The 25,283-nt window shown below is 35.8% G+C and overlaps 1 protein-coding gene across 1 annotated transcript in view; it reads right to left on the bottom strand.

The window, feature by feature from the left end:
- Nucleotides 1-724: 724 nt before the first annotated feature.
- The window catches only part of LOC134845950 (uncharacterized), a 65,029-nt gene continuing 40,470 nt past the window's right edge, over nucleotides 725-25,283 (bottom strand). The window contains exons 3-5 of the mRNA XM_063863086.1: nucleotides 11,013-11,127; nucleotides 10,159-10,435; nucleotides 725-766 (exon numbers count right to left, since the gene is read on the bottom strand). Coding sequence (XP_063719156.1) covers nucleotides 725-766; nucleotides 10,159-10,435; nucleotides 11,013-11,127 — 434 coding nt within the window. The remainder of the gene's footprint in view (nucleotides 767-10,158; nucleotides 10,436-11,012; nucleotides 11,128-25,283) is intronic.

The raw sequence follows: 25,283 nt of genomic DNA, 5'->3' as shown, positions 1-25,283 counted from the left end.
ACGAAGTTTGAGCTATATTTATAGTTTTAACTGTGCATGAGCGTCTTAAATGGCTTCACTTAGTGTGTACAAAAATACAGTTTTATCGAAAGTTACTTGAGATCGTACGTAAAACAAAAAAGAACACACACAAAAAAACGTCCGAATACTTATGCTCAGAAACGTGAAAAAATTCACACTTACACATTATGCATCTGGTATGTGATGTACATTAAGAAATGGTAGTGAAAATACTGGAGTCTTCTCGAAAAAGTCAGTCTGTTTTAGATAAATAATCATAATTCTGATTAAATTCACACGCATAATACGTTATTGGTAAACACTTGACAAAAACTACATAACTTTCCAAGAACTTATGTACACTCGACCATGCAAACCTTGTCAACCCATACGCAAGAATCTAGTAGTATTGGTATTCTCTACAATTTTTATTTTTGCAGACAACTCAAGTTCCTCATGTTTCGATGTCTCTGCGGGTCTTTCTTCAATTTTGACACTCTTAAGGACACCACAAGCGCAATAGCCGACGACCAAATAGAGGACGCTTTAGAAGATTTGAAAAACCCAATTCAGAACATCAATCAATCATTACACCAACTAACCCACTCCGCCTCATCCTCAGAAATGTCAAAATCATGCATTCGCAACACCGCGCGCAACATTCTTTCCACCCGTGCACAATGTAAAATAATGAAGAGGAAAAACATCAAAATCACCCAAATCTTTAGTCGAATGCCTCTTCCACATCAATACTCCTCCAAAGCCACTATTATAGACATAAAAATTCTCATGAATTTCTAAATGCTTGCATCTAATTTTTCGCACAGTGTTGCAGTGATAACCAAGAAGCCACAGGCCAAAAAACTCTCACCCATAGCCATAATGCAGAGGAACGTACATTAATTCTGACACCCTCTTGGTTTTGTTTCTACAAGTTCCCCAATCCACTCAGTGTACCACTCTTCGATTGGGAAACCGTTAAAAATAAATGACAGCAAGTCACCACCCAACTCACTAATCTTTTACAGCTAAAAACTTAACGAACTTTGATTTATCACAAATCCTCAGTCATTTTAAAGCATGCGGATTCAGCCACTTCCCCAGAGCTCACTATGAACACACTGTCGTCCGATATATAGAAAATTCACTATTCGAAACAAACCTGCAGTAAAAGTATTGAATGTTTAAAATATTCAATGACTAAGATCAGAGATGTCAACCTTTGCCTCGCTACTCGATCAACACCAACGAAAAGTTAAAAATGGACCTGGGTTCGCTCTATGTTACGAAATTGACACTATTTTAACACAAATCCTGACTCGTTTCAAAACATGAGAGTTCAGCCACTTCCCCAGAGGTCACTACGAACACACTTACCCGATACATAGAAAATTCACTTTTTCATACAAACCTGCTGTAAACTCAAAACCAACAGAACAGTTTTTCAAAAAATGAGTGATTATTTTTTCCATTTCCAAAGCAATAAGAAAAAAATTTCAATCATTTCATTGATTATGCGCTCAAACAATTAAAACATTAGAAACTTATTTCAACCGCTCCGACATTTTACATTTAACATTTAGTTTTTTGACTCCAAAAGAATTAGTTTAACTGCTTACATAAATTATTGTTAGAAAAAAAACATGCACACATCATAAACGTTGCACATATAAAGCACGTCCTACAAAGATCAATTTCACGTTACCCACACCGCCATTATATGTTTATAAACTCTTAGTACACATCATCACCTTGGTTGTTAAGTTTCGCTCAGTGCATCAAAAATTCTAACATGCACGGTATCCTCCTCAACTACATTCCTGTCCAACAATTGTATAAACTTGCCACCTCACTAAGATTTTCCTTTTAAAGACTCCCGCCCCATAATCTTCTCACACGAAAAAATTCAAGCTTTTGGATTCATAGGCTAGAGAGCGCCCATGATACGAATTTGAATCACAAACTCTTTAATCTAATTCAAAATACTCACCACGGTTTCAGTGTTACACAAAGAGAACTTAGTATCATCAGGCATTTAAGCTTCTTTGGCCTCTACTAAGCACTAGAAGTGTAAACAGCCTGTTAGCAAAGCTATTAAAGAAATCACCTACCATACAATCTAACTTCCCAATGGATGTTTTCCGATCCCAACTCTACATAAGTATGATTTTGTAATAATTAAAAATTTTTGAAGGTTTGCTGACCAATTTACACAATTCTACCAATCAATTGATTTTAAGTTTTCTTTTTTTTCACCATTATAGTTTACTGCAGTCCTTTAGCAATTTGTATCGAAACGGTTCACAAATCTGCTTTTTTGTTTAAATTTCTTGATTTTAAAATTTTTTGATGAAACCTTGATTACACGGTTCTTTTAGATTTGATCAATACTTTTTAAAATCAAGAAATTTAAACAAATTAAAAACATATTTGTAAACCATTTCGATAAAGACTGCTAAATGACTGCAGTAAGCTATAATTGTGAAAAAAAATTACAACTTAAAATAAATTGCTAGCTCAAATATAGTAAAATTGTCACAAAACGTAAAAAACTTAATAAATGAGTAATAAGAAAAACTAACCTTTTTGATGTGTGCAGAAGTTTGTAAAATCTCCAACTGGGCTTTTGATGTTGCTCTTTTTGTAAACTCTCCTGAAAACTCTTAGGAACTTCGAACGAGAATTGTAGCAAGTAAATGAATTTTAAAACAAACAAAATAAGTGATAACACTTTTAATTAGCTTTCACACAATTCAATTTTTTATTCAAACCAGTTGGAAAAAAAGCAAAAGCTTGATTGTTCAACGCACTTTACTAACGCCACCAGATTACCAAGTTACCAACATTTACAGGAAACCCTTTTATAATCAAAACAGATCAGACCGGTTAAACTACGCTTTTGAAGTGCAAGTCAAATTGAAACCCTAATAAGCCCAAGTCAGCGTTGGTCAAAAACAAAATGTTTTTAAGAAAAGGACAACCAAAAAACCAATGAAAAAACACATGACACAAAAGAAGGAAAAACAAAATAAACAAGAAAATACTCTGCTCAAAGAGACACTCACAAGTATACTCCGACAAGCCCACGACACTGTGCTTAAAAAATCTGCTGAAAATGTGCTTAGAACCGTGATTCATTTTTTCCCCTAAAATTGACTCCAGGCCGAGCACTTTTTCAAAATAGCTGAATTACTTAAGAGCCTTCTGCAAAAGTATCTATGACAATCATAATTAAAACTGTATCTTAAAATGCAGATATAGATAATGTGAAGGTTTCACAGAGCAAAAAAATTGAGAATCAAAAAAGAGATAACAACTCAACAACATGCCGACTTTGGAACAACAATTCTTTTGTTTTTGCCTACCGCAGTCAAAGTATGAAGCCGACATTACAGCAAAATCATCTATTGAAAAATAACAATGGCCAATTCGATGACTAAACTTGAACATAAGAACAAGTAATGTAGAACATTTGCTAAACATCGGCTTAGAAACCCGACTCACAAGTATGGCTCCGGGATGAACAATTCTTCAAAATAACTGAACCATTTAAAAGTTTTTGCGAAATTATCTAAAAAATCAATACTAAAACTGAATTACTAAAGTTCAATTGTTTATTCCACAGAGCAACAGAAACGAGCGGCAAAAGAGAGATGAAAACTAGGCGATATTCCGACTATGGAATGGCAAATATGTTGACTTTGCTTCCACAACTCTCACAGGATAAAATTTTTGGAGCAAACATTGCAGCAAAGGCATTCATTTAAAAAGGACAATGACCAACTCGACGTCCAAACTCGAACCGAAAAACGTGTGCTAACATGTGCTTAGGACTTCGACTTACATTTTTTTCCTACAATTGCATCCCGGAAACTCTTCAAAATATTCAGTGTCTAAGCTCAGAGATATCAACCTTTGTCTCGTAACTCGGTCAACACCAACGAATAGTTAAAAAACACCTGGTTTTGCTCTATGTTACGAAATTGACACTATTTTAACACAAATCCTTACTCGTTTCAAAACATGAGAGTTCAGCCACTTCCCCAGAGGTCACTACGAACACACTTACCCGATACATAGACAATTCGCTGGTTGATACAAACCTGCTGTAAATTCAAAACCAACAGAACAATTTTTCAAAATAGTTGATTATTTTGTCCATTTCCAAATCAATAATAGAAAAATTTCAATCATTTCATCGATTATGCGCTCAAAACAATTAAAACAACAGAAATTTACCTCAGCAGCTCCGACACTTTCCAACTAACATTTAATTTTTGACTTTAAAAGAAATAGATTAACTGCTTACATAAGTTATTGTTAGAAAAAAAAACACAATTACGTTACACGTTTAAAGCACTTCCTACAAAAATTAACTTCACGTTACCCACACCACCATAATATTTTTATAATTTCTGAGTACACATCATCACCTCGGTTGTTAACTTTGGCTCAGTGCATCAAAAAATCTAACGTGCACGGTATCATCCTCAACTACACTCCCGTCCAACAAATGTATGAATTTGCCCCCTCACTATTGTTTTCCTTTAAGGACTCCAGCCCCATAATCTTCCCGCACCAAAAAATTCAAGCTGTTGAAGTCATACTGCTAGAAAGCGTCCATGATACGAATTTGAATCACAAACAATCTTTGTGTTACACAAGGAGAACTTTGTATCATCAAGGCACTTAAGTTTCTTTGGCCTCTACTAAGAACTAGAAGTGTAACCAGCCTGTTAGCAATGCTAATAAAGCAATCACCTACCATATAATCTAACTTCCCGAATGGATGTTTTCCGACGACAACTCTACATAAGTATGATTTTGTAATTTTTAAAAACCTGTTGAAAGATTTACTCACCAGTTTACACGATTCTAAGTTACCAAATTTCTCTTACGTTTTTATCAAAATCTTTAAAAACCAAGAAATATAATCAAAATAAAAACAGATTTGTAAAACATTAAAAAAAGTGGCAAACGACTGCAGTAAATAGTCATGGTAAAATAAAATTTACAACCTAATTTAAATTGATAGCTCAAGTGTAGTAAAATTGTCAAAAAATGAAAAAATTAGTAAATGAGTAAGGAGAAAAATTAACCTTTTCATGTGTGCAAAATTTTCTGATTTCTCCAACTTGGCTTTTGATGTTGCTCTTGTTGTAAACTCTCCTGAAACTCTTAACAAATTCGCAAGAGAATTGTAGCAAGTAAATGGATTTTAAAACAAACAAACTAATAGATAACTATTTTAATTAGCTATCACACATTTCAAAATTTTCTTAAACCAGGTCAAAAAACGAAACAAAAGCTGCTATGTTCAACGCACCATACTAAGGCCACCACAATACCAACATGTACAGAAAGCCCTGATATACCCAAACCAGATCAAACCAGTTAAAAATTCTTTTTGAAGTGCAAGTCAAATCTTATTAGGACCAAATGAATTCTTAATAAACCCAAGTCAGCGTTGATCAAAAACAAAACAATTTTAAGAAAAGGACAACCAAAAAACAACTGAAAAGAACCTGACACAAAAGAAAAAAGTTAAAAACAAGAAAAAACTCTACTCAAGGAGACACTCACAAGTATACCCCGAATAGCCCAAGACACTGTGCTGGAGAAAGTCTGCTGAACATGTGCTTAGAACCGTGGTTCACAATTTTCCTAAAACTTGATCCAGGGTGAGCAGACTTTCAAAATAACTGAACTAATTAAAAGCCTTCTCGAAAATATTCAGGACAATCATAATTAAAACTGAATCACTAAAATGCAGATATACATAATGTAAAGGTTTCACCGAGCAAAAAAAAACAAGCAGAAAAAAAGGGATAACAATTCGAACCAACATCGCAGCTAAGGTATTTATTGAAAAAGGAAAATGACTAACTCGATGTCCAAATTCAAACCGAAAAACATGTGCTAAACATCTGTTTAGGACTTTGACTCACATTTTTCCTACAAATGCCTCCTTACAATTCTTTGAAACATTCGATGTCTAATTTCAGAGATGTCAACCTTTGTCTCGCTACTCGGTCAATACCAGCGAATGATTAAGAATGCACCTGTCTTCGCTCTAGGTTACGAAATGGACACTATTCTAACACAAATCCTCGATCGTTTCAAAGCATGCGGGTTCCGCCACTTCCCCAGAACTCACTACGAACACTGTCACCCGATACATAGAAAAATCCTTGTTTGACAGAAACCTGCTGTAAGTTCAAACCAACAGAGCAATTTTTCAAAATAATTGATTTTTTTTCCATTTCCACAGAAATAAAAGAAAATTTTCAAACATTTCATTGATTGTGCCCTCAAACAATTAAAACATAAGACACTTTCCAACTAACCTTTAGTTTTTTGACTCCAAAAGAAATAGATTGACTGCTCACATAAATTAATGTTACAAAAAAAAACAAACCCACATCATAAACGTTACACATTTAAAGCACTTCCTGCAAAGCTCAATTTCACGTAACCCACACCACCAATTCATCCAATTCATGTTTATAAGTTCTAAATACGCATCATCACTTTGGTTGTTAAAATTTGCTTGGTGCATCAAAAACTCTAACATGCACGGTATCCTCCTCAACTACACTCCCGTCCAACTAAATTGATCTTTTTGCCCCCTCTCTAAGGTTTTCCTTTTAATTACTCCCGCCCCATAATCACCCCACACGAAAACATTCAAGCTGTTGAAGTCCCACTGGTAGAAAGCGTCAATGACACGAATTTGAACCACAAACTCTCTCGTCTAATCCAAAATACTCACCACGGTTTCAGTGTTACACAATGAGAGCTTAGTACCATCAAGGCACTCAAACGTCAATTAGCCTCTACTACGCACTAGAAATTTAATCAGCCTGTAAGAAAAGCTAATAAAGAAATCACTTACCATAAAATCTAACTACCTCAACAAATGTTTTCCGACTCCAACTCTACAGAAGTATGATTTTGTAATAATTAAAAACCTATGAAGATTTACCCACCAGTTTAAACGTTTCTAGATTACCAAATTTCTTTTACACAAAAACAACTTACACAAAAAAAACAGATTTAAAAATCATTTCAATGAAAAAGATGGTAAACGACTGCAGTAAAAAGTAATGGTGAAATAAAATGAAGTGTAGTAAAAATGTCACAAAATGTAAAAAAATAGTCAATAAGTAATAAGAAAAACTAACCTCTTCATGTGTGCAGAAACTTGTGAAACCTCCAACTCGGCTTGTGATGATGCCCTTTTTGTAAACTCTTGACAACTTCGCTTGACAATTTTAGTAAAGAAATGAATTTCAAAACAAATAAACTAATTGATAACAATTTTAATCAGCTATCACACAATTCAAAATTTTCTTGAACCCGGATGGAAAAACGAAACAAAAGCATGAATGTTCAACGCACCTTACTAACAACACCACGTTACCAACATGTACAGAAAGCCCTAATATACCCGAACCAGATCAAACCGGTTAAAAGTTTTTTTTTCGAAATGCTGTTCAGATCTTATAAGGAAAAAATGTAACCCTAATAAGCACAAGTCAGCGTTGATCAAAAACAAAACTTTTTAAGAAAAGGACAACCAAAAACAACTCAAAAAAAACCTGACACGAAAGAAAGAAAATATTATCAGCAAGAAAATATTCTTCTCAGAGAGATACTCACAGCTATACCCAAGACACTGTGCCCACGACACTGTGCTGAAGAAAATCTGCTGAACCTGTGCTTAGAGCCATGATTCAGAATATTTTTAAAAATGGCTCCAAGGTGAGCAGATTTCCAAAATAACTGAATTAATTGAACTCTGCGAAAGTACCTAGGACAATCATAATTAAAACTGAATCACTAGAATGCAGATATACACAAAGTGAAGGTTTCACCGAGCAAAGAAAAAAACGAGCAGCAAAAAAGGGATAACAACTCGACAACATTCCGACTTTGGAAAAACAAATCTATTGGTTTTGCCTGCCGCAATCAAAACTCTCACTGTATGAAAAGTATGAAGCCGACATAACAGCAAAAGCTTTTATTGAAAATTTACAATGGCCAATTCGATGACTAAACTTGAACACAAGAACAAGTGTTGTAGAACATTTGCTAAACATCGGCTTAGAAACCCGACTCACAAGTATGGCTCCGGGATGAACAATTCTTCAAAATAACTGAACCATTTAAAAAGTTTTTGCGAAATTATCTAAAAAATCAACACTAAAACTGAATTACTAAAATTCAATTGTTTATTCCACAGATCAACAGAAACGAGCGGCAAAAGAGAGATGAAAACTAGGCGATATTCCGACTATGGAATGGCAAATATGTTGACTTTGCTTCCACAACTCTCACAGGATAAAAGTTTTGGAGCCAACATTGCAGCAAAGGCATCCATTTAAAAAGGACAATGACCAACTCGATGTCAAAACTCAAACCGAAAAACGTGTGATAAACATGTGCTTAGGACTTCGACTCACATTTTTCCTACAAATGCCTTCTTAAAATTCGTTAAAATATTCGATGTCTAAACTCAGAGATGTCAACTTTTGTCTCGCTACTCGATCAATACCAACGAATAGTTAAGAATGCGCCTGATTTCGCTCTATGTTACAAAATCGACACTATTTTAACACAGATCTGCAACATCAGTACGATCTTCTTGCTTTCATGTCAATCTCTCAATCTCATTACATGTACTTTGCTGGCCCAATCACTCTACACTCTCCTTAAACCCACAAGAAAATACTTTATCGTTCCTTCACAAGAAAAAACTTTGATTCAAAAAAACTTTTGAATCGAGGATGAGTGGAACCAGTTCAAAACAAATAATTATAACATACCTTGATATCTATCACTGCAAAATCTTTATAGATAACCAATTTTGATCCTTTACTGGTTTTTATTTTGAATTGTACAGCTGAAACTATTCATAGTTTCAGCCAGAGAAAATTAAAATTCAAATCGTATTCAATTGCTTCCTTCTCTCCTCTAATCTTGGAAGAACAACTGTGTTTTCTAGATCTATTGAGACTAGAAATTATAAAAGAAAGATCAGAATTGTTTTTAGACTAAGAAGCTGGCGGAACTATCCGGCCGAAAACTAGATAGCAACTAGAGTTAAATCGATAGATTTTCAGGCTCAATAAAACGGCAAAAAAACGGCAAAAAAACAAACTCTTTAGAAAAAAATTTGAAATTTTTTTTACATTATAAAAAAACATGCCAGATGTTATGGAATTCAATAATATAATAAACATAAATCAGATTTTAAGCTCAAAAATTGCAATGCAATCAAAGACAGTCAATGTATATCAGACTATGGGCAAAATCTTATGTAACAAACAAGAAAAGAATCAGAATAAATTGTTTTTTGATCTCAATAAAAGGCAATTAAAGCATTAAAAATCATAAAAGACAATCAAATTTTGAGCGAATTTTGTGCCGATTTCGTGCAGAAACGAATCAAGAAAAGGGTCAGTATAGATCATTTTTTCAACTCAAATTATGCAAAGAAATCATAGAGTTTTTTCGATGTTTTTTATTTGGTCTTTTTCATGCTACAAAACGCTATGGATGTAAAATGAAAAACGATAGGAAATAAATAAATACAATTACAATTTGAAACTGATAAAAGTCGAATAAAAAATCGACTTTAATCGATTTAAATCCGTTTTAGTCTCCTTAAAAATTGAAACAAATTGAAACTGGAAAAAAATGGGGTGAAATGGATATAAAACAATTTTTGTAGCTTGGATTAACGATCAATTTAATTTTAACTCGATCTAAACCAACCACCATCTTTTTTATTTAATATTTGTACTTTTTTCATACTAAATTCGATCTAATATTTTTCAACATATTTTTTTCAAAGTAAAATCAATTCTATTCCATTTTCGTCAGTGCGGGTAAGTACAAATAATTAATAATCAGGCGGGTAAGTACACAATCCGTTAACAAAAACTAGAATATATTTGGTAACTGATCAGTTCGTTTTTGCGATCAGACCGCTTTAGATCAACTGAGACTACGAAAAAAAAAATACGGAATAGTATCAGAAATATAAGGAGTTGCACCAAGCTAATACGCCTTTAAATAAAGAGCGCGACAAATAGACGGTGCACTATCAACCGAAACCAGTCTATCGATATGAAAGGTCCTTCGTTAACTTACCTTTTTTCCCGCATTCTTGAACGTGTTTTTCACCTTCTTGAACTTGTCTTTAGCCCATTTCAAGGGACTCTTAAGAAAAAAAACTCTGGTTTTGGGTTTGCCCTCTTCGAAGTGGGTCTGGTTCTCCTTCTTGGCCCTAGTCTCGTTCCAGCGTCTGAAGTTGGTCCACACCCACCCCTCCCCAACACTACCCTTCTCCCTTTCCCCCTCTAGCCAGGAGGAGATGTTGTTCAACTCCTCTGCACTGTCCACTTCCAATGGGTGGGCATGAGGGTGACTACCAATACAAGCACACACAAATCACACTTGCTATACCTTTCAAGGGGTTGCTGGTGCTCTTAAGTCTCTGTCGCCGTTATTCATCTCTAACAACTAACCCTCCCTTGTGCATATCAAAAACTTTCAATCAATTCTTTCAAGGAGCAGAAACAATTGCACATTCTGAAATGTAGACCTGAAAATGACAAACACTTCTGATTTAGGCCGACCCAGAATTAGAACTAAGTCTACATGTATTCCAAAACAGGTCACTCGGATCAAGTTAACATCGACACTGAGTATGCACATATGTAATAGAAGGCAGTTCGAAGATTCGCTATTTCACGTTTTGTTTACTCATATTTGTTATTTTGAATAGCGTGAACTTGGCCGAAACTTTAGTTAGGCGAAAGAGAAGTTTTAATTCCCCTTACAACGTGGTTGTCGAAACTAATTAAAAATTTAGGCTAGTTTGTTTTTCGTCAGATGGCACACCCGGCCATTTAAAGCAATTAGATCATGCTAATAATACGCACACGCATGCTAATCGCTACGCCCCTATACTGCCTAAAGAACAAGTTGAAGAATTGACTCACATTTGGTGGCATATGGCCTGCGCCGCGAGAAAGGAGGGCGCCTTCTGCCCACTCACATTGAAGCACTTCACCTTCACCACATTCTCCACATTCGAGAAACCTTTAGGACACTTCACTGAAAAACGCACACAAATAACACGTCACTCATCGCATTAGATTGAAATGTCAATTGCTTTCGGTATAATCGTATTATTCTAAGAAATCGCCAGACTCATGCCCAGACTTTCGCGACTCTTATTTGATATGCCCAGACATTGACAACCAAAAAACTCAGGCGCGACTTTCGCGATCAAACTCAGCCATTTCCAGACTTTCCAGAAAGAGATCGAGATGGAATGGGCGCGAATTTCCAGAAAGCCTGAAGACGGCGAGACTAAGAAAAAGTTTTTCAGGGCTTTCGCGAGATGAATAAGGTGCGAATCGGGAAACTGCGCGTCTCAAAAAGCAATGGCGCGACCAGCCTGGCCAGAGCAACCAAAATGGCAAACTCAAGACTTTCGCGAATGTGGTGGAAGCGGCGCAACTTTCGCGTTCAGATTGGAGACGACGCGACTTCCTATACCAAGGCGGAGATGGCGCGTTTTTTGAGAGCAAGGCGGAGACGGCGCGACTTTCCAGACAGAGGCCGAGACGATGCGACCAAGAATCAATTCTTCGCGACTGTGGTGGATGCGGTGCGACTTTCCAGACCGAAGCGGATTCGTTGAGACTTTCCAGACCGAAGCGGATTCGTTGAGATTTTCCAGACCAAAGCGGAGACGTTGAGACTTTCCAGACCAAGGCGGAGATGGCGCGACAAAAAATCACATCCTCACGACCAAGAAGGAAACGACGCGACTTTCCAGACCAAAGCGGAGACTGTGCGTTTTTTTCAGATCAAGGTAACAACCAGCAGATGTTCAGGCACTCTTCTGCAAAATTTCTCACTTTTCTTGAATATCACTAAAGAAAAATGCAGCCTCATCCGGTTGCTAACCCTAAAAGTCTTGTTCGGTAGTTCCTGGGCTAGAATCCTTAATTCTTCTTGTAGAAGGAAATGTTGCATATCCACGCCATCCAATCCTCTGAGGAATTGATTGATCCCGACGATCGCATTTGCCGAGAGATCTGAACGAAAGATCGCCGAGTGATCTGACTCTTCTGAAAAACCCCCAGAGATCTTAGTCATCGCTCTGCATCAGGCTTTTGAACTCCTCTCTGGCCCCTGCCGCCTGGGTCGAGATCCCGCTCAAAAATCGCTCAAGATATGAGCGGTTTGAGCGGTTTTTCAGCAAGATTTGAGCGGTTTGAGCAGTTTGGGCGTTTTTTTTGGAAAAACCGCTCAACCCGCTCAAACCTTGCTTAAAAAACCGCTCAAAAACCGCTCATTTCTTGCGGTGATTTTTGAACGGGTTTTCAAGCAAGATTTGAGCGGTTTTTAAACGGTTTTTGAGCGGTCTTATAAAGAAAACCGATTAAAACCAACAAAAAGGCCTGGAAAGGTAATGTGACCACGGGTTGACCTCCATAAACCGAAAGTGCTTATCTTACATTTCTACACACCGAAAAAGCTTATCATACAATTACCTGCATCAAATGTACTGAAAAATGCTAATCATACAATTTTCATACAATTTCAAAAAACCTTTGAAAAAAGATTCAATCTAGTTTCACCGGCTATTTGAACCAAATACAACAGTCTGGTGATGAAAAATATTTACGTTTATTTTTTTTGAAAAAAAAAATGGATGTCATACAATTTCCATATATGAAAATTGTATGATAACCATTTTTCATGTAAGGCAAGATTTTCAAATTGTTCAAACTTGTTCATAAACAAATTTAAATTTTTTATGAGTGCTTTTGCTCAATTTAAAGGACATTGCTCATCAAAAACGAAAATTTAATTTGAACCAAAAAAAATGGTTATCATACAATTTCCATATATGAAAATTGTATGATAACCAATTTTTCATAAAAGGCAAGATAATCAAAAACATGTTAAAACTTGTTTCTAATCGAATTTAAATAATTGAGAGAGCTTTTGCTCAATTTAAAACACCTTGCTCATCAAAAACGAGGTTTTAAAACCAGGTTTTATGCACAGTTTTACCGCTCAAACCGCTCATTTTGAAGCAAAATTTTGAGCGTAATTATCTTAAAAAAACCGCTCAAATCTTGCTTCAAATTAGGTGAAAAAAATCGACTAGGGCTGTGGCTGTAACGGAATCAATCGTCGATCGGATTCTGCCAGCATCCTGAAACCAGTCGTCTTCCTCCCTGAAATAGGCCGACCTGCTTTGAACTCATCAATGGTTCAGGCAGTTCAACAAGTAGGCTGCATCATCTTAACGTTTTCCCACCGGTTGGCGTCTGCAATTCAAGCGAAATGTTTTCTCCAGTCTGCCCAGTTCAGAAAACTAACAGACGGAAAATGTCGGGTCATATCGTCTTTTAGAATCTAAACAAAACCTGTTGCCTGCTCTACGTATGTCACCCTCGAGCAAATTGGTCTCCGTCAACCACGACACGCAATTGGCAACTAAAAATCTGAATATGGCACATCGATAAGCCACAATATAGACTTAAGGGATTGCTTCTCTATGTCTGCTCGCTCTAATATTTAGTGACACCACAAAGGGGTCCTCTGGTGGATAATTCAGCGAGGCGACCGAGATTCATTACTATCTGCAACCCTGAAAGAATTAAGTTGGTAGCGAAAATCCTTTCTCTTGTAACGTCGCACGTCTTTTTGTCGCTGTTCCCATGGTTGTATTGTTTGCACTCGCAATCGCATGTTTTTCAGATAAAATCAATTTCCAATTTTTATAAATCAAAATAAAAAGGCTCCAAAATGGCCAGAACAAAATCTAATAAAAGCAAAGGGTCCACGATTATAAACACAATCTCTAAAATTCAACTCAACTCACTAGTATTTTTTTTCCGAGAGAACTCAATTAAGCAATTACTCGTTCACTGACAAACTCGTTAACCTGCATAACCTAACTATCTTCACTAATGATGCTTATTGCGAAAATCATTTAGCCTCACTTTCAGCAATTTTGACGCGCTTGCAGACAATCTTTTCTCTCTAACTTGCTCAGTTTTTCTCAGCAATTTTGTAATCCAAATTTTTGCTGACATCGCAATATTTGTTTTGTCCATTTTTAAACTGTTTGTTATACATTAAAATGTTTTTCTAAACGTGTTGTTGTTACATTTAGAGTTGATATCATCCCTACAAGCTCTACGTAACCAACTTCTTCCGCTGTCTACACTAGTTAAAGGTACCAAGTTCAAGATAGGTATCTACAACTGAGTTGTGCAAATTTCAAGTCTTTTTTTAACTCAAAATAATTCATTTTCTTAATCCATTTTCCCAAAATCTTTTTTTGAACATATATTTAGCGTTCCGACCTCCACGGGCTAAGCTAGGGTTATGTCCTTTTCGTGAGCCTGACTCTAGTTTTGTGACCAATCATGAACAATCCCTACACCGTTCACTATGTTAAGTACGAAGAAGGGTACTGTGACCCACCCTACTCCCAATTATTGGAAGACAGTACTGATAAAGTATCAAAGGAATTACATAATTCTATCATGTTTAACAAATTCAGAGAACTGAATCAATGAAGTCCAATAATTACAGCCTACGTAAGAGTATCAACCGGCTAAAGGCCCTGATCTTAGCCCTTTAAACAGATAGTGAACGGCTGTTTTTGGCCTCAAAAATCATAAAGCTCAACTAAAAGTTTTCATGGGTTTCAACAAGGGAAAACCAGTGATACATCAGATATAATCAGAGTGCCATAGAAAGCCCCACCAGCTGTTACTGGAAACTTGAAATTGAAACTTCAAAGAAACACTTTTGCAACTATGCGTCAAAAATGCGCGTTACAATAACAAAAACGGTAGCAGAAATTGGATAGCACAGGCTTGATCAAAGTTATTCTGAATCTTGTCTGAGTTTTTTCAGAAGAACACCTTATTTTTTATCAATAGCTGGAATGCTTTTTGGTCTCGACTGCTGAATTAACAAGATAACTCAAACCCTTAAGCACCATTTCATCAGAACAACTAAATGCCGTTTCTGGGATTCAAGTGATTCCAACACCGTCAGGTTGAGGTTGTGGTTTTATTATCAGGCGATCGCGACAAAATTGTAAAATTTTAAGACCATCGCGATCAAAGTTTGGTAATTCCTGACTTTGAGGACCAAGCCAACGTGTACGCAACCAGCCTGGCCAGAGAATTGTTTATCGCGATCAGCGCGATCCATGAAAAACTAACGGGGAAAAAATGGGGAAAAACGACTGGAGAAACCCATTTCGAAAGATTTCGACAGTTAAAACACTCGACTCAGGATTGTTTCAAAACGAAAAGGAATAAATCAACCGATATACAAAACTCGACTGTGTTAACCGAGGTGTGCAGGTGTGTACGTATCTAAGTATTTATGTACGTTTATATATATATATATGTATGTATGTGTGTATGTATTTATGTATGCACGTGACTATTTTTTCGACCTTGCCTCGACGAGCTTTTCAACCGCAGCGCCGATTTTTCTGACCACCGCGACTAAATTTTCGGCGGTTGCGACTGATTTTTTGACCAAGCCGCGACTTTTGTCTGACCACCGCGACCATTTTGTTGAACAGCGCGCTTAGTTTTTTGATATCCCTGACCGAGATGCGCTATTTCCAGACTCAGTTTGCGATTAAGATATTTTTTTTCCATCGTGACCGCGAGATACGGTAGTTCCAGAGTATGTCCGCGGCTTTAAACCTGCCCCGTCCAAGGACTTTCGGTCATCAAACTAACATTTCCGCGATCAACAAAGTCAAAAAATTAGTCCCGAACTTCGATCAGGGCTGTAAGCAATTCCATCCTTTAACTTATTAAGTAGGAAAAAATACTATATTCGCTGTGAGTTAGGTATGGAGGTCTAGCTCATAGAGTAATTTCGGATAGGGTACACCGTCTGCTCGTCACGCTATCTTATTTTCGGCCGGATAGATTCGTGCAACTTCTTAGTCTAATACCGATCCTAATCTTACTCTTATTACTACTAGTCTCAGGGTGTTTAACTAGTCTCTGCTAGGCTCAATAGATCTAGAGTATACTGGTATTGTTGCGGCTGCTGAAGTACTCGGAAAGAGTCAACTATTTTCTAAGTTAAATTCAAATCTCTCTGGTGCTGAAATTACAAGTAATTTCAGCACTTACAAATAAGTGGGTAGTTAGTTAGATGGATTGTGATTGGTTAATATTAAATACTTTACAGTGATTAAATGTCTAAGTAATAAATAATAAAATGTAGTTTGGATTAGGTTCCACCCATCCGGGGTTTACAGAACTTTTTGAGTTTTATCTCTTTTCTTCTGCAATTGAAGGATGGATGATGAACGTTGGTATGTGGCGAACATCATTTTCTTTTTTTTCTCGTTTTCTGGAGAAGAGAGGTCCTTGACTAGAACCAATGCCTTAAGGAATGTCCAGGACGCTGAAGTTAGGGACATGAGGTTAATCTTCTGTTGTCGTTCAACAACGGATGTGATCCCCAATGAATGAAATCATTTTAGTTCCAGAATCCAAAATGCTCTGCTATGTCATTTCTGCTTGCATTTGTGGGGGGTTGTTTGTGATCAACCTCGTCTGGGAATGACGTGAAATTCGTGCTTGGAAGGGATTCCCTGTTACTCGGATCTGTACGTATACTTGAACATCGAGGTGGTCATTGGTCTGATTCAATGAAGTCCTTTGCTGCGAAGTCAAGTCGTACTCTAAATTCTTTGAGTTGTGATTGTGTGCGGCATGTCGGTTGTGATTGGTAGCCATTCTTGTTCAGGTCGTGATAGGGTCGTCTAGTCTTTGGATGTTCGTCTTTGTTGTTGTGTGTGATCTATTTACTGCATACTATGATTTACATTTTATAATTTTTGTTAATTGTTTTTTAGTTATGATTTTGGTTAATTGTTTTCACAAAAGCTTTTTATTTTAGTTCAATTATTTTGAAGAGTTACTCAGCCTTGAGTACCTCTTATTAAAAATAAAGGTGTGGTCACAAAGCGTGGTGTAGCGTGGTGGGTTAGGCCGGCTATAGAGCATGCTCAGGACGTCCTCTCTGGTGGGTTAGGCCAGGAGTGGGAGTATGATTTCGTGCTGTTTCTTTGAGGGGTCCTGTTCTGTGTTAACATTGTATGGTGGGTTTTTCTGGGTTTTCTTATGTTGTTTATGGTTGTGTCCTTTTTTCAAAAATCGAATTGTTTTTGGTATGGGTTTGTCTTTCGACTTTTTTGTGTTTTAATATTTCTTTCGTTGACTTTGTAATAGTCTTCAAAAGAATAAATTATCCAGTTTTAAGCTGGGTTAATCCGGTTTGAGTACCGTTGGTGTTCTTTTCTTATTCATGCTGTTTTTTTATGATTTGTGGTGTTCAGTCATTTGCGTTGGTTAGTTTAGTATAGTGTATAATTCCATTCCAACCGGGTTAAAGGAAAGTTGGAAACTTGTTATCATTAGTGAGAGTTGTTGTTATTGAAAGCTTGGAACACAAAATCATTATTTTGAACAATTCTTCGTGGGCGAGTTGTGCGAGTTTGGATAGAATTGTTGTGCGAATGAAAGAAAAGGTTAGTACTGCTTTAACAATTTATAAATTTACTGCTTGGATTTTGAATTTTACAACATTTGGGGGAATTTGAAGTTATAAATTTTCATCGTAAGTAAGTTTACTGCTTGGTGGGGAAAAATTTATAGATTATTGTATTACATTTTTATGAATTTTAAGACATTATGTAGTGCGAAGAGTTTAGATTATGGAAATTGTTTTATCAAAATTGTTTTAGCAATTAAGTTTGATGAATTCTAGTTTCTTAAAAATTTTCTATTTTTTGTCTTTTTTCTTTTTGCAGATGATGGTGGTGAGAGGGCTAGAAAAATGAAATGAAACTTTATCAAGAGTGGTTAGTAACTTTATATTCATTAGTGAATATAATTTAAATATACTTATCTTAATCTTCAGGGAAAAAGCCGTGGGGAAAGAGGTCTTGAATTAGTTCTGATGATGTTAGTAATTTAGCTAATATACGAATGATATTTTTAGTTTCGAGCAGTGGCCAAAGCAATTGAAAAGCTTTGATGATATTTAGTTCTTCGGTGCCGACTGCAAATTCATGAGGTGTGTTTTGAATTAAGTTATAAAGTTTGTGGTTATATCTAGTGTTATGTATAAATTCAAGGATTGGGATTTCGATGGGTTGTAGGAATTCCTGCGGGATGAGGAAGGGTCGGGATTCTTTGTCCTGGAAAGCATTGATGATGGGGCAAAATATATACATTTGGTGGACGGGATCGTAGTTACGGAGGATGCCGTGAAGGTTAGTATTTTTGATACAATAAGTGAAATTAAGGAAAAACGGTGATGAGTATTTTGAGTTAATGAATTGAAAACAATGGTGGGGTTGTCGTGAAGGTGTGTGTAGATGGAAGTGATTTTGAATAAAACGATAATAGGTATAAGTATGTGTTTGTTTAGTGCGTAACTTAATATCGTGGGAGCAGTGCGGATCTCGTTCCTGCGGTGTAAGGAGGTGAAAGGTTAGTGTGAATAAATCAAATTTATCTTGGAAGCTTTGATAGCCTTGTGTATTAATGAGGGCTTCTGAAATGATGTGGTCGTGTTTTTTATCAAAAATATTAAGTGTAAATATATATGGTGTGGAGATGAAGAAATTTTCTGTTAGTTGTGGGTTAGCAAAGCGGTCATCATCTAAAAATAGGTCTTGGTTAGGGCGTATGATGTCGTGATTGTAATATTCAATAGTGAAGTCGTTAGCGCGGGATGCGGTGTATTCTTTTAGTAACTTTTTGAATCCTACATATGTGAATTGTTGTAGTGTTAGTGCTGTTGTTAGTCTGTATAGCATATTTTTACATTGTTCGTTATCTGTTGTGGTATTATATAGTGGTAAGTAAAGGGGGTTAGTATAGTGATAGTATGATGTCCAATGAAGTGTTGGCATTAAGACATATTCGTCGACAAAATTCGTGATGTCGTCATTAGTGGTAGGTGTATTTAAGGTGTACTGAGGGAATGATGGTAGGTTAGCTTGTAGAAATTGGTTGGTATTTTTATGTTTCGGATGATCAATATATTCCTTAGCTGTGCCTGGTTTAGTCGTGAAGGGATGATTTGGGAATTTTCTTTTGAAAGTGCGATAAGCTCTATTAGTGCTAGTTGATGATTCTGTGGAGGTGGATGATTGTGTTAAAGATTGGGTATATTCAGATAGTGGTGTTGGTGTTGGTGGGCCGGATGATGTTGTCATGGAGGATAGGTGATTTATGGTAAGGGTGTGTGGATGGATCATTTGTTGTTGGAGTGTTATATAATTATCTAGTTCTGGGGAAATTTGTGGAATATCTGGGGAATTGTTAGCTGAACGGTTTGAAGTGGATGAACTATATGTTGGGGCAACTTGGGATGCATAAGAGGGAGTGGAAAGGGATGGTAGTGGTTGACTGACATTGATGGGTCGGAAAGGGGGTTGCGAAAAAGTAGAGGGGTTGGTTTGGGAATAAATGGAAGGAGAGGGTTCGGAGTTGGCAAATTCGTCGGGAGTTTCAAGGTCTGAATTATTAAATTGTGAAATTGTGCGAAACACTGAAGCGTCTGAGTTAGTGTCTGAACTCGTGCTGGATGGTATGTTATTTACGAAATCAGGTGGGGGAAAAGCGAAAAGTGGTATAATGGGAACTGGGTTTTGGAGATTTGCTGGGTGGGAATTTGAACGGTGGAGGGATCCAAGTTGTCGGCTCATCGTGTGCTAAAAAAATGATTATTTTGAGATTGAAAAGTGGTGGTGTGGGGTTGTTCTATAATTTGTTCGTATGTACTATCATTTTGTAAATGATTTGTCGTTATATGTTGGATAGGGCTGTGTATTGAATGTGGTCGAAAATTGGAATTATTTGCGATTGCTAAATTTCGAAAATTTCTGGGGACTAGGGATAAGGGATGATTTTGTGGTGCTGTAGGTGTTGTATCTACGTTATTGTGTTCTTCGTCATATGTATTTGGTCTTGTGGCTAGTTTTGTATTATATTCTTTGATTTGTGCGTCTAGAAGTATTTTGTTTATGGATGATGAAAATATTCCAAAAAATCCTGCAAATAATATGCGTGCTACACTTGCTTGGCGGTTGACTTGTGTGTGTATAGCGCATGTATTATAGATTCCTTTCAGTAGTGAGAAAAGAAATCCTATAAAGTTAAACATAGCGTATAAGATAGTCAATCGTTCTAAGATGTAGTAGGGCCATCCTAGAAAAGCGAGTATTTCGTTTTTTAGGGTTACAAAACTGAAAAAATTTATGGGTGAAATATCTTGTGGCCTGTATTTTTCGCCGTTTAAATATATATAATCTTTAATATCTGTAAAATATCCGCTGTAATCTTGAGTGTATATGTCTGCAAATCCTGCCGTTTCTGCAAGTTTTCTTAAATTTTGATCAATTGATTGTCTGTGTATAGTGTCCAATTTTGTGAGTAGTTCTTGGAATTGTTGTGTTCTAATATGGTGTTGTATATCAGATTTAGAATAAATTCCAATGGATTGTAGATCTATATTGGGGTTTCGAGCAATGGCTCTTATGCTTTCTGGTGAAAACTTTTTGAGTGGTTGCATTAATGTAGGGTATGGTGTTAATAGGTAGTATTTATCTTCGTCTGGATTTAGTTGTACTACATTGTGGCTATTTTCTGATCCACATGGGACTGCGGTATCCCAAAAAAATGTTCTTCTTGAGAGTGTGTCGACAAAGTGTACTTTGTTTTTATAGAATATGGGTATCCTTTTATAGCAACGTTTGTCTTCAAAAACGTATAATGGTGATACTTTTTTAGTGCAAGTATAAAACCATAAAATGTTTCCTTCGTAATCAAGAAAGTTTGATCTGTTTCCTGATAATAAATATCCTGCATAGGGTATTTTTAATACTGCTAATGCAAGTGATTGCAATATTTGTGTTCGTTCTAGTTCGCATAGTTGATGTAGTGTTTCTAATTCAGAAAGTGACATTTCTTGAAAAATTCTACTATTTGTGTAGTCTAATTTCATATCTAAATGAATGTCATAATGTATGTTTCCAAAGTATGTTGTGTTCATAAGTGATAGTTCTTGTAATCGTGTACTTTTTCTGTCAATTGGTGTTAATTTTCCACCTGGTTGACTGATAGAGTTTTGAAAATTAACTGGGGTGTAGGGTTTTCCGTCATATTTATATTTTGCTGTTGCGTGTGGGTCTACTTTGAGTTTTCCAGTGGTCATATCGAAACCTTGTTCGTATCCGACAAGTTTTTCGGAGTATTGTGTTTTGTAGAGTGGGTTTGCGTATTTACATGCAAATTCTGTTTCTTGGTAGATTTGAAAACGTGTTAATTTGTTTTCTATATTATTTAGATTGTTGAAATTATAACTTCGTTTGTGAAGTGTGTTTACTTGTTCATATGGGATGGATTCAATGAAATATTTTTCATGAAATGGTATCATTCTAGCGTGTATTCTTGCTACTTGAAATGTTGTGCATGTATATTCGGGAAACCAAACAATTGTTGCTTGGGTTCTTGTTGTAGGATCACAATATCCTTGATCATTTGTGCAAGGTAATCGAATTCCTTGATAGATCATTGTGTTATCTTCTAAATCTCCTGTGAGTTGTATTTTTTCCAGTTGTATTTTCCAATCAAAAAACATTATTTTTTGGTATCCTCTATTTTTTGTATCTGCTTTATAATTTGAGGTGTCGTTTATTCCAATGTTTGGTATCCAATGTTTATCGTCGGGGTCATAAGTTAAACGTCCGTGTGCGCCATTGAATGGGTTTTGTCGTCTAATTTGATAGCGTTCAAGTTCTGCTTGGTGTACAGAATCGCTAAAGACATGGAAGTGTACTATTTGTCTGTCTGAGTGCTTGTTATTTGTGAGGTATAACCTGTGTAATTCGACTTTACCATCATCGGGATTGAGATGTAAAAGTCTTTCAATAATACTTTGGTAAAGTGATTCGTGGTCAAGTCTGTTTTTATTTCCGTTTGAAACTTGTGAGCAATGGACTTTCTTTTCGGAAAATGTTGCTGTAAATTTATATCCGGTGACTGTTGTTGCTCGGGCTTTTGAGTATAGTGTTGCCATTATATTTGCAGTTTCTACAGCTTGTGGTTCTGTTTTGCATTGTGATATTTGATTTATTGCGTACTTTTGTAATGTTTTTTGTTCGTTTTCTTCTCAATCATAGTGTGTTACTAGTAAGTCTTGAGGTCCTGTGCGAGGAGATGGATTTGTGTTTTGTTCGGAAAATATAAGATAAAAGATGTGTAGAAATATTAATATCCTTAAAATATACATGTGTACGATAGTCCTGAATATGGGTTATAAAATGTTATATATCCGATTGTAGTTTTTGTATATCTGTCGTATTTATATATTACTTCTGTTGTAATAAATGGTGGTGGTAGTGTTTGAGCTGTAATGTTTGAGGGGCTTAGTGGATAAGGATGTTGAACGATATTATTGAGTTTAACTGTAATTTCAAACTTCAGTTGAAGGCTGTTTTGATTTAATATTTGTACGTTATGTTCTCGGATATCTTCGTGGATATCTTGTCTGTATTGTAATCTGTTAAGTGCCCAACTGTGTAGTCGGTGGCTTTTGTTATGTTGTCCTAACAATGGAGGGGGTGCTACAAATGTATTCCAATCTAATCTGAGGGGTATATTTGTAGGTTGTTCACTATATCTAGTTTCAATATCGTGTGAGATATTTAAAGGGAAAATTGATGGTGAAATTTGACTTAGGGATGGTGTTGATGGAAGTGATAGTGTTTCTGGTAGAGAAGAAAATGTTGTTTCTGACGAAGTATCTATTGGGTCATTGACTAAGTTAGGTTCTCCTTGTGAGTAGGATTGTGTTGCCCAATGGGGTTAGACGTTCGTTTGTGTTAGGTTGGTTAAAAGGGTTTTCACGTATTTGTGCTGAGGTTGGTGTTGATCCTAAATGTTCTGAGTGAATGTTGGGAGTTAGCGTTGGTGTATCTGGGAGCGTTATACTAGAGTTTTCTGAAATTGATGGAGTTGGAGATTGGGGTATACTAAAGGTAATTCTAGGAGTTTGGAATTTTCATTTCTTCTTGGATGAATGATCTGTCTATTTACTTCGATTGTGTTTTGATTTTGGCTAAGGTGTCGGATTCGGTTTAAGTCTTGTTGAAGTGTAGGGTATAAATTATATGTTGGTTCGCTTAGTGATGCTTGTCTTTGAACTGGTTCTAGGGGTTCAGATAAGGGAGTGTGTCGTTCAAAAGTGTATGGGTTATCTTGAAATGAAATTCGTGTGGATGTTTGCGGGTTTTGGGTAGTTGTCGGTACTGTTGGATTTTCTTGGGAAGTTGTCGGTGAAGACTGATTTGGGGGTGTTTGGTTAGCAATTTTGAAAGTGTGTTTGCAATATTGTACAACTTAGTGAGAAGATTTATGTTTGTTATAATATTCTTCAATGAATAGAATCAAAAGAATCGTGGCTAATGCGAATGTTACTATTGCCTTTCTTATACATTTACATATTGTCATAATTAGGGATGTTACAAATGTGAGGAAGATTATGAATAGGAGAAAAATATCTGTTCTACTAAAAATTGTTCGTATCATTTAAATTGGTTTTGAAATTATCGTACCTGTATATGTGGTCAATGAGTAGGGAACAATGGGAATATAGGGCGTATAGGGTGTAGAAAATCTAAGTTATGTGAAAGTAAATTATTAGAAGTACTATGAAAAATTCAAAAATGTCAATACAAATTATGATGAAAAATTTAGAAATGAGAAAACTTGAAGAAAAGGTTTAGGAGTAGATTTTTTATGAAGAGAACTGTAGAGAAAAGAAGCATTTGAGAAAATGATTTTTTTGTCGAATATTTTTTGAACTGCTGGGGCTATGTTCAAGTGTGGTCTGATTATTTTTTGGTTTTTTGACAAGTGGGTTGAGTTTCTTGAAAAATTGTTGGAGGCTGATTTTATGGTGCTTGGGAGGTCTTCTTGACTTTATTTTTATATGGTGGGTAATCTGGGATTTTTTTGAGAAAATTGTACTTTATGCTAAATGATCATGGTTCATTTTTTCTCTAGGCTAATTTGCCATTTTTGGTTGAGGGGTTTTGGAGGGTAAATTTGGGAAAATATTGTTAATCTTTGGGTTATTAGATAGGGGAGGGTTGTAATATTATCGTGATATTTATTTTAGTTGTCAAAATTTATCGAGTTGCTTATTTTTGACCTGGAGGTTGTAAAGTTATAGTTACAGATATGCCTGGAGATTAATGTTTATCTGCTAAGAGGTTGATATTTAGAGATTCGGAAGTGGTGGATTTTGAGTGAATCTTATTGGTTAATTTTGAACTAGAATCTTTGTGTTTATTTCAGCATGTTATTTGAAAAATATGGAAGTTAAAATGTCTGAGATGAATATGAAGGTGAAAATGTGTGAAGGGCAAAAATGATTTCATTTTTGAAATTCAACTTTCTTTAATATTTTAGATTGTGGGATGAATGTTTTATAGTTTTTACGTGGTTGGTTTCTAAGTCTTGATGACTCTCTATGTGTAGATTTTTCTTTCTGTTCTTGTGGCAAGATTTTTTCTATCATTTTTCTCTTTTTTCTTTCTTTTGTTGCATTATTTGAATCTAATGTGTTTACGTCTTTGTGAATTCTGTTTTGTTGTTGAATTTGTGTGTGTTGATTTTTATTAGTTTCATTTAATATTGGCTCTGTTTGTGTGTTATTTTGAATAACTTTTAAACCAGTGAAAGAATATAGTTGAGTTAGTTCGCGTAAAGCGTATTCTTTCGGATGATAAGGTAATAGATTGTTTCTGTGTTGAACAATTTCTTTTTTTGTTGTGTCTATAAGTTTATATGTGACTTCAGTTGGTTTATCAATTATTTGGTAGGGTCCTTTTCTGAGTGGTTGCAGTTTTTTAGAGATTCCTTTTTGTGTTTGAAAATTTGGTATTAAAACAAATGTTCCTATTTTTAAATCGGTGGCTGGCGTAAGTCGTTGATTAAATTGGTGATTAATATTTTGTCGTTGTAACAATTTCTTTGTTACTTTTTGGTAGATTTCGTTATGTTTTTTATCTCTGTTTAAAATTCATCCGGTGTGTGCACCGGAGGCTAATTTGAGAATTTGTGGGTGATGAAAATGATCTTCATCATGTGTATGTAATGGTAGGTTAT

This window comes from Symsagittifera roscoffensis, chromosome 5, assembly GCF_963678635.1.
Source record: "Symsagittifera roscoffensis chromosome 5, txSymRosc1.1, whole genome shotgun sequence".
NCBI classification, from domain to species: Eukaryota; Metazoa; Xenacoelomorpha; order Acoela; family Convolutidae; genus Symsagittifera; species Symsagittifera roscoffensis.
Note: the sequence above shows the minus strand (reverse complement) of the source record. Positions and strands in the feature narration are given on the sequence as shown.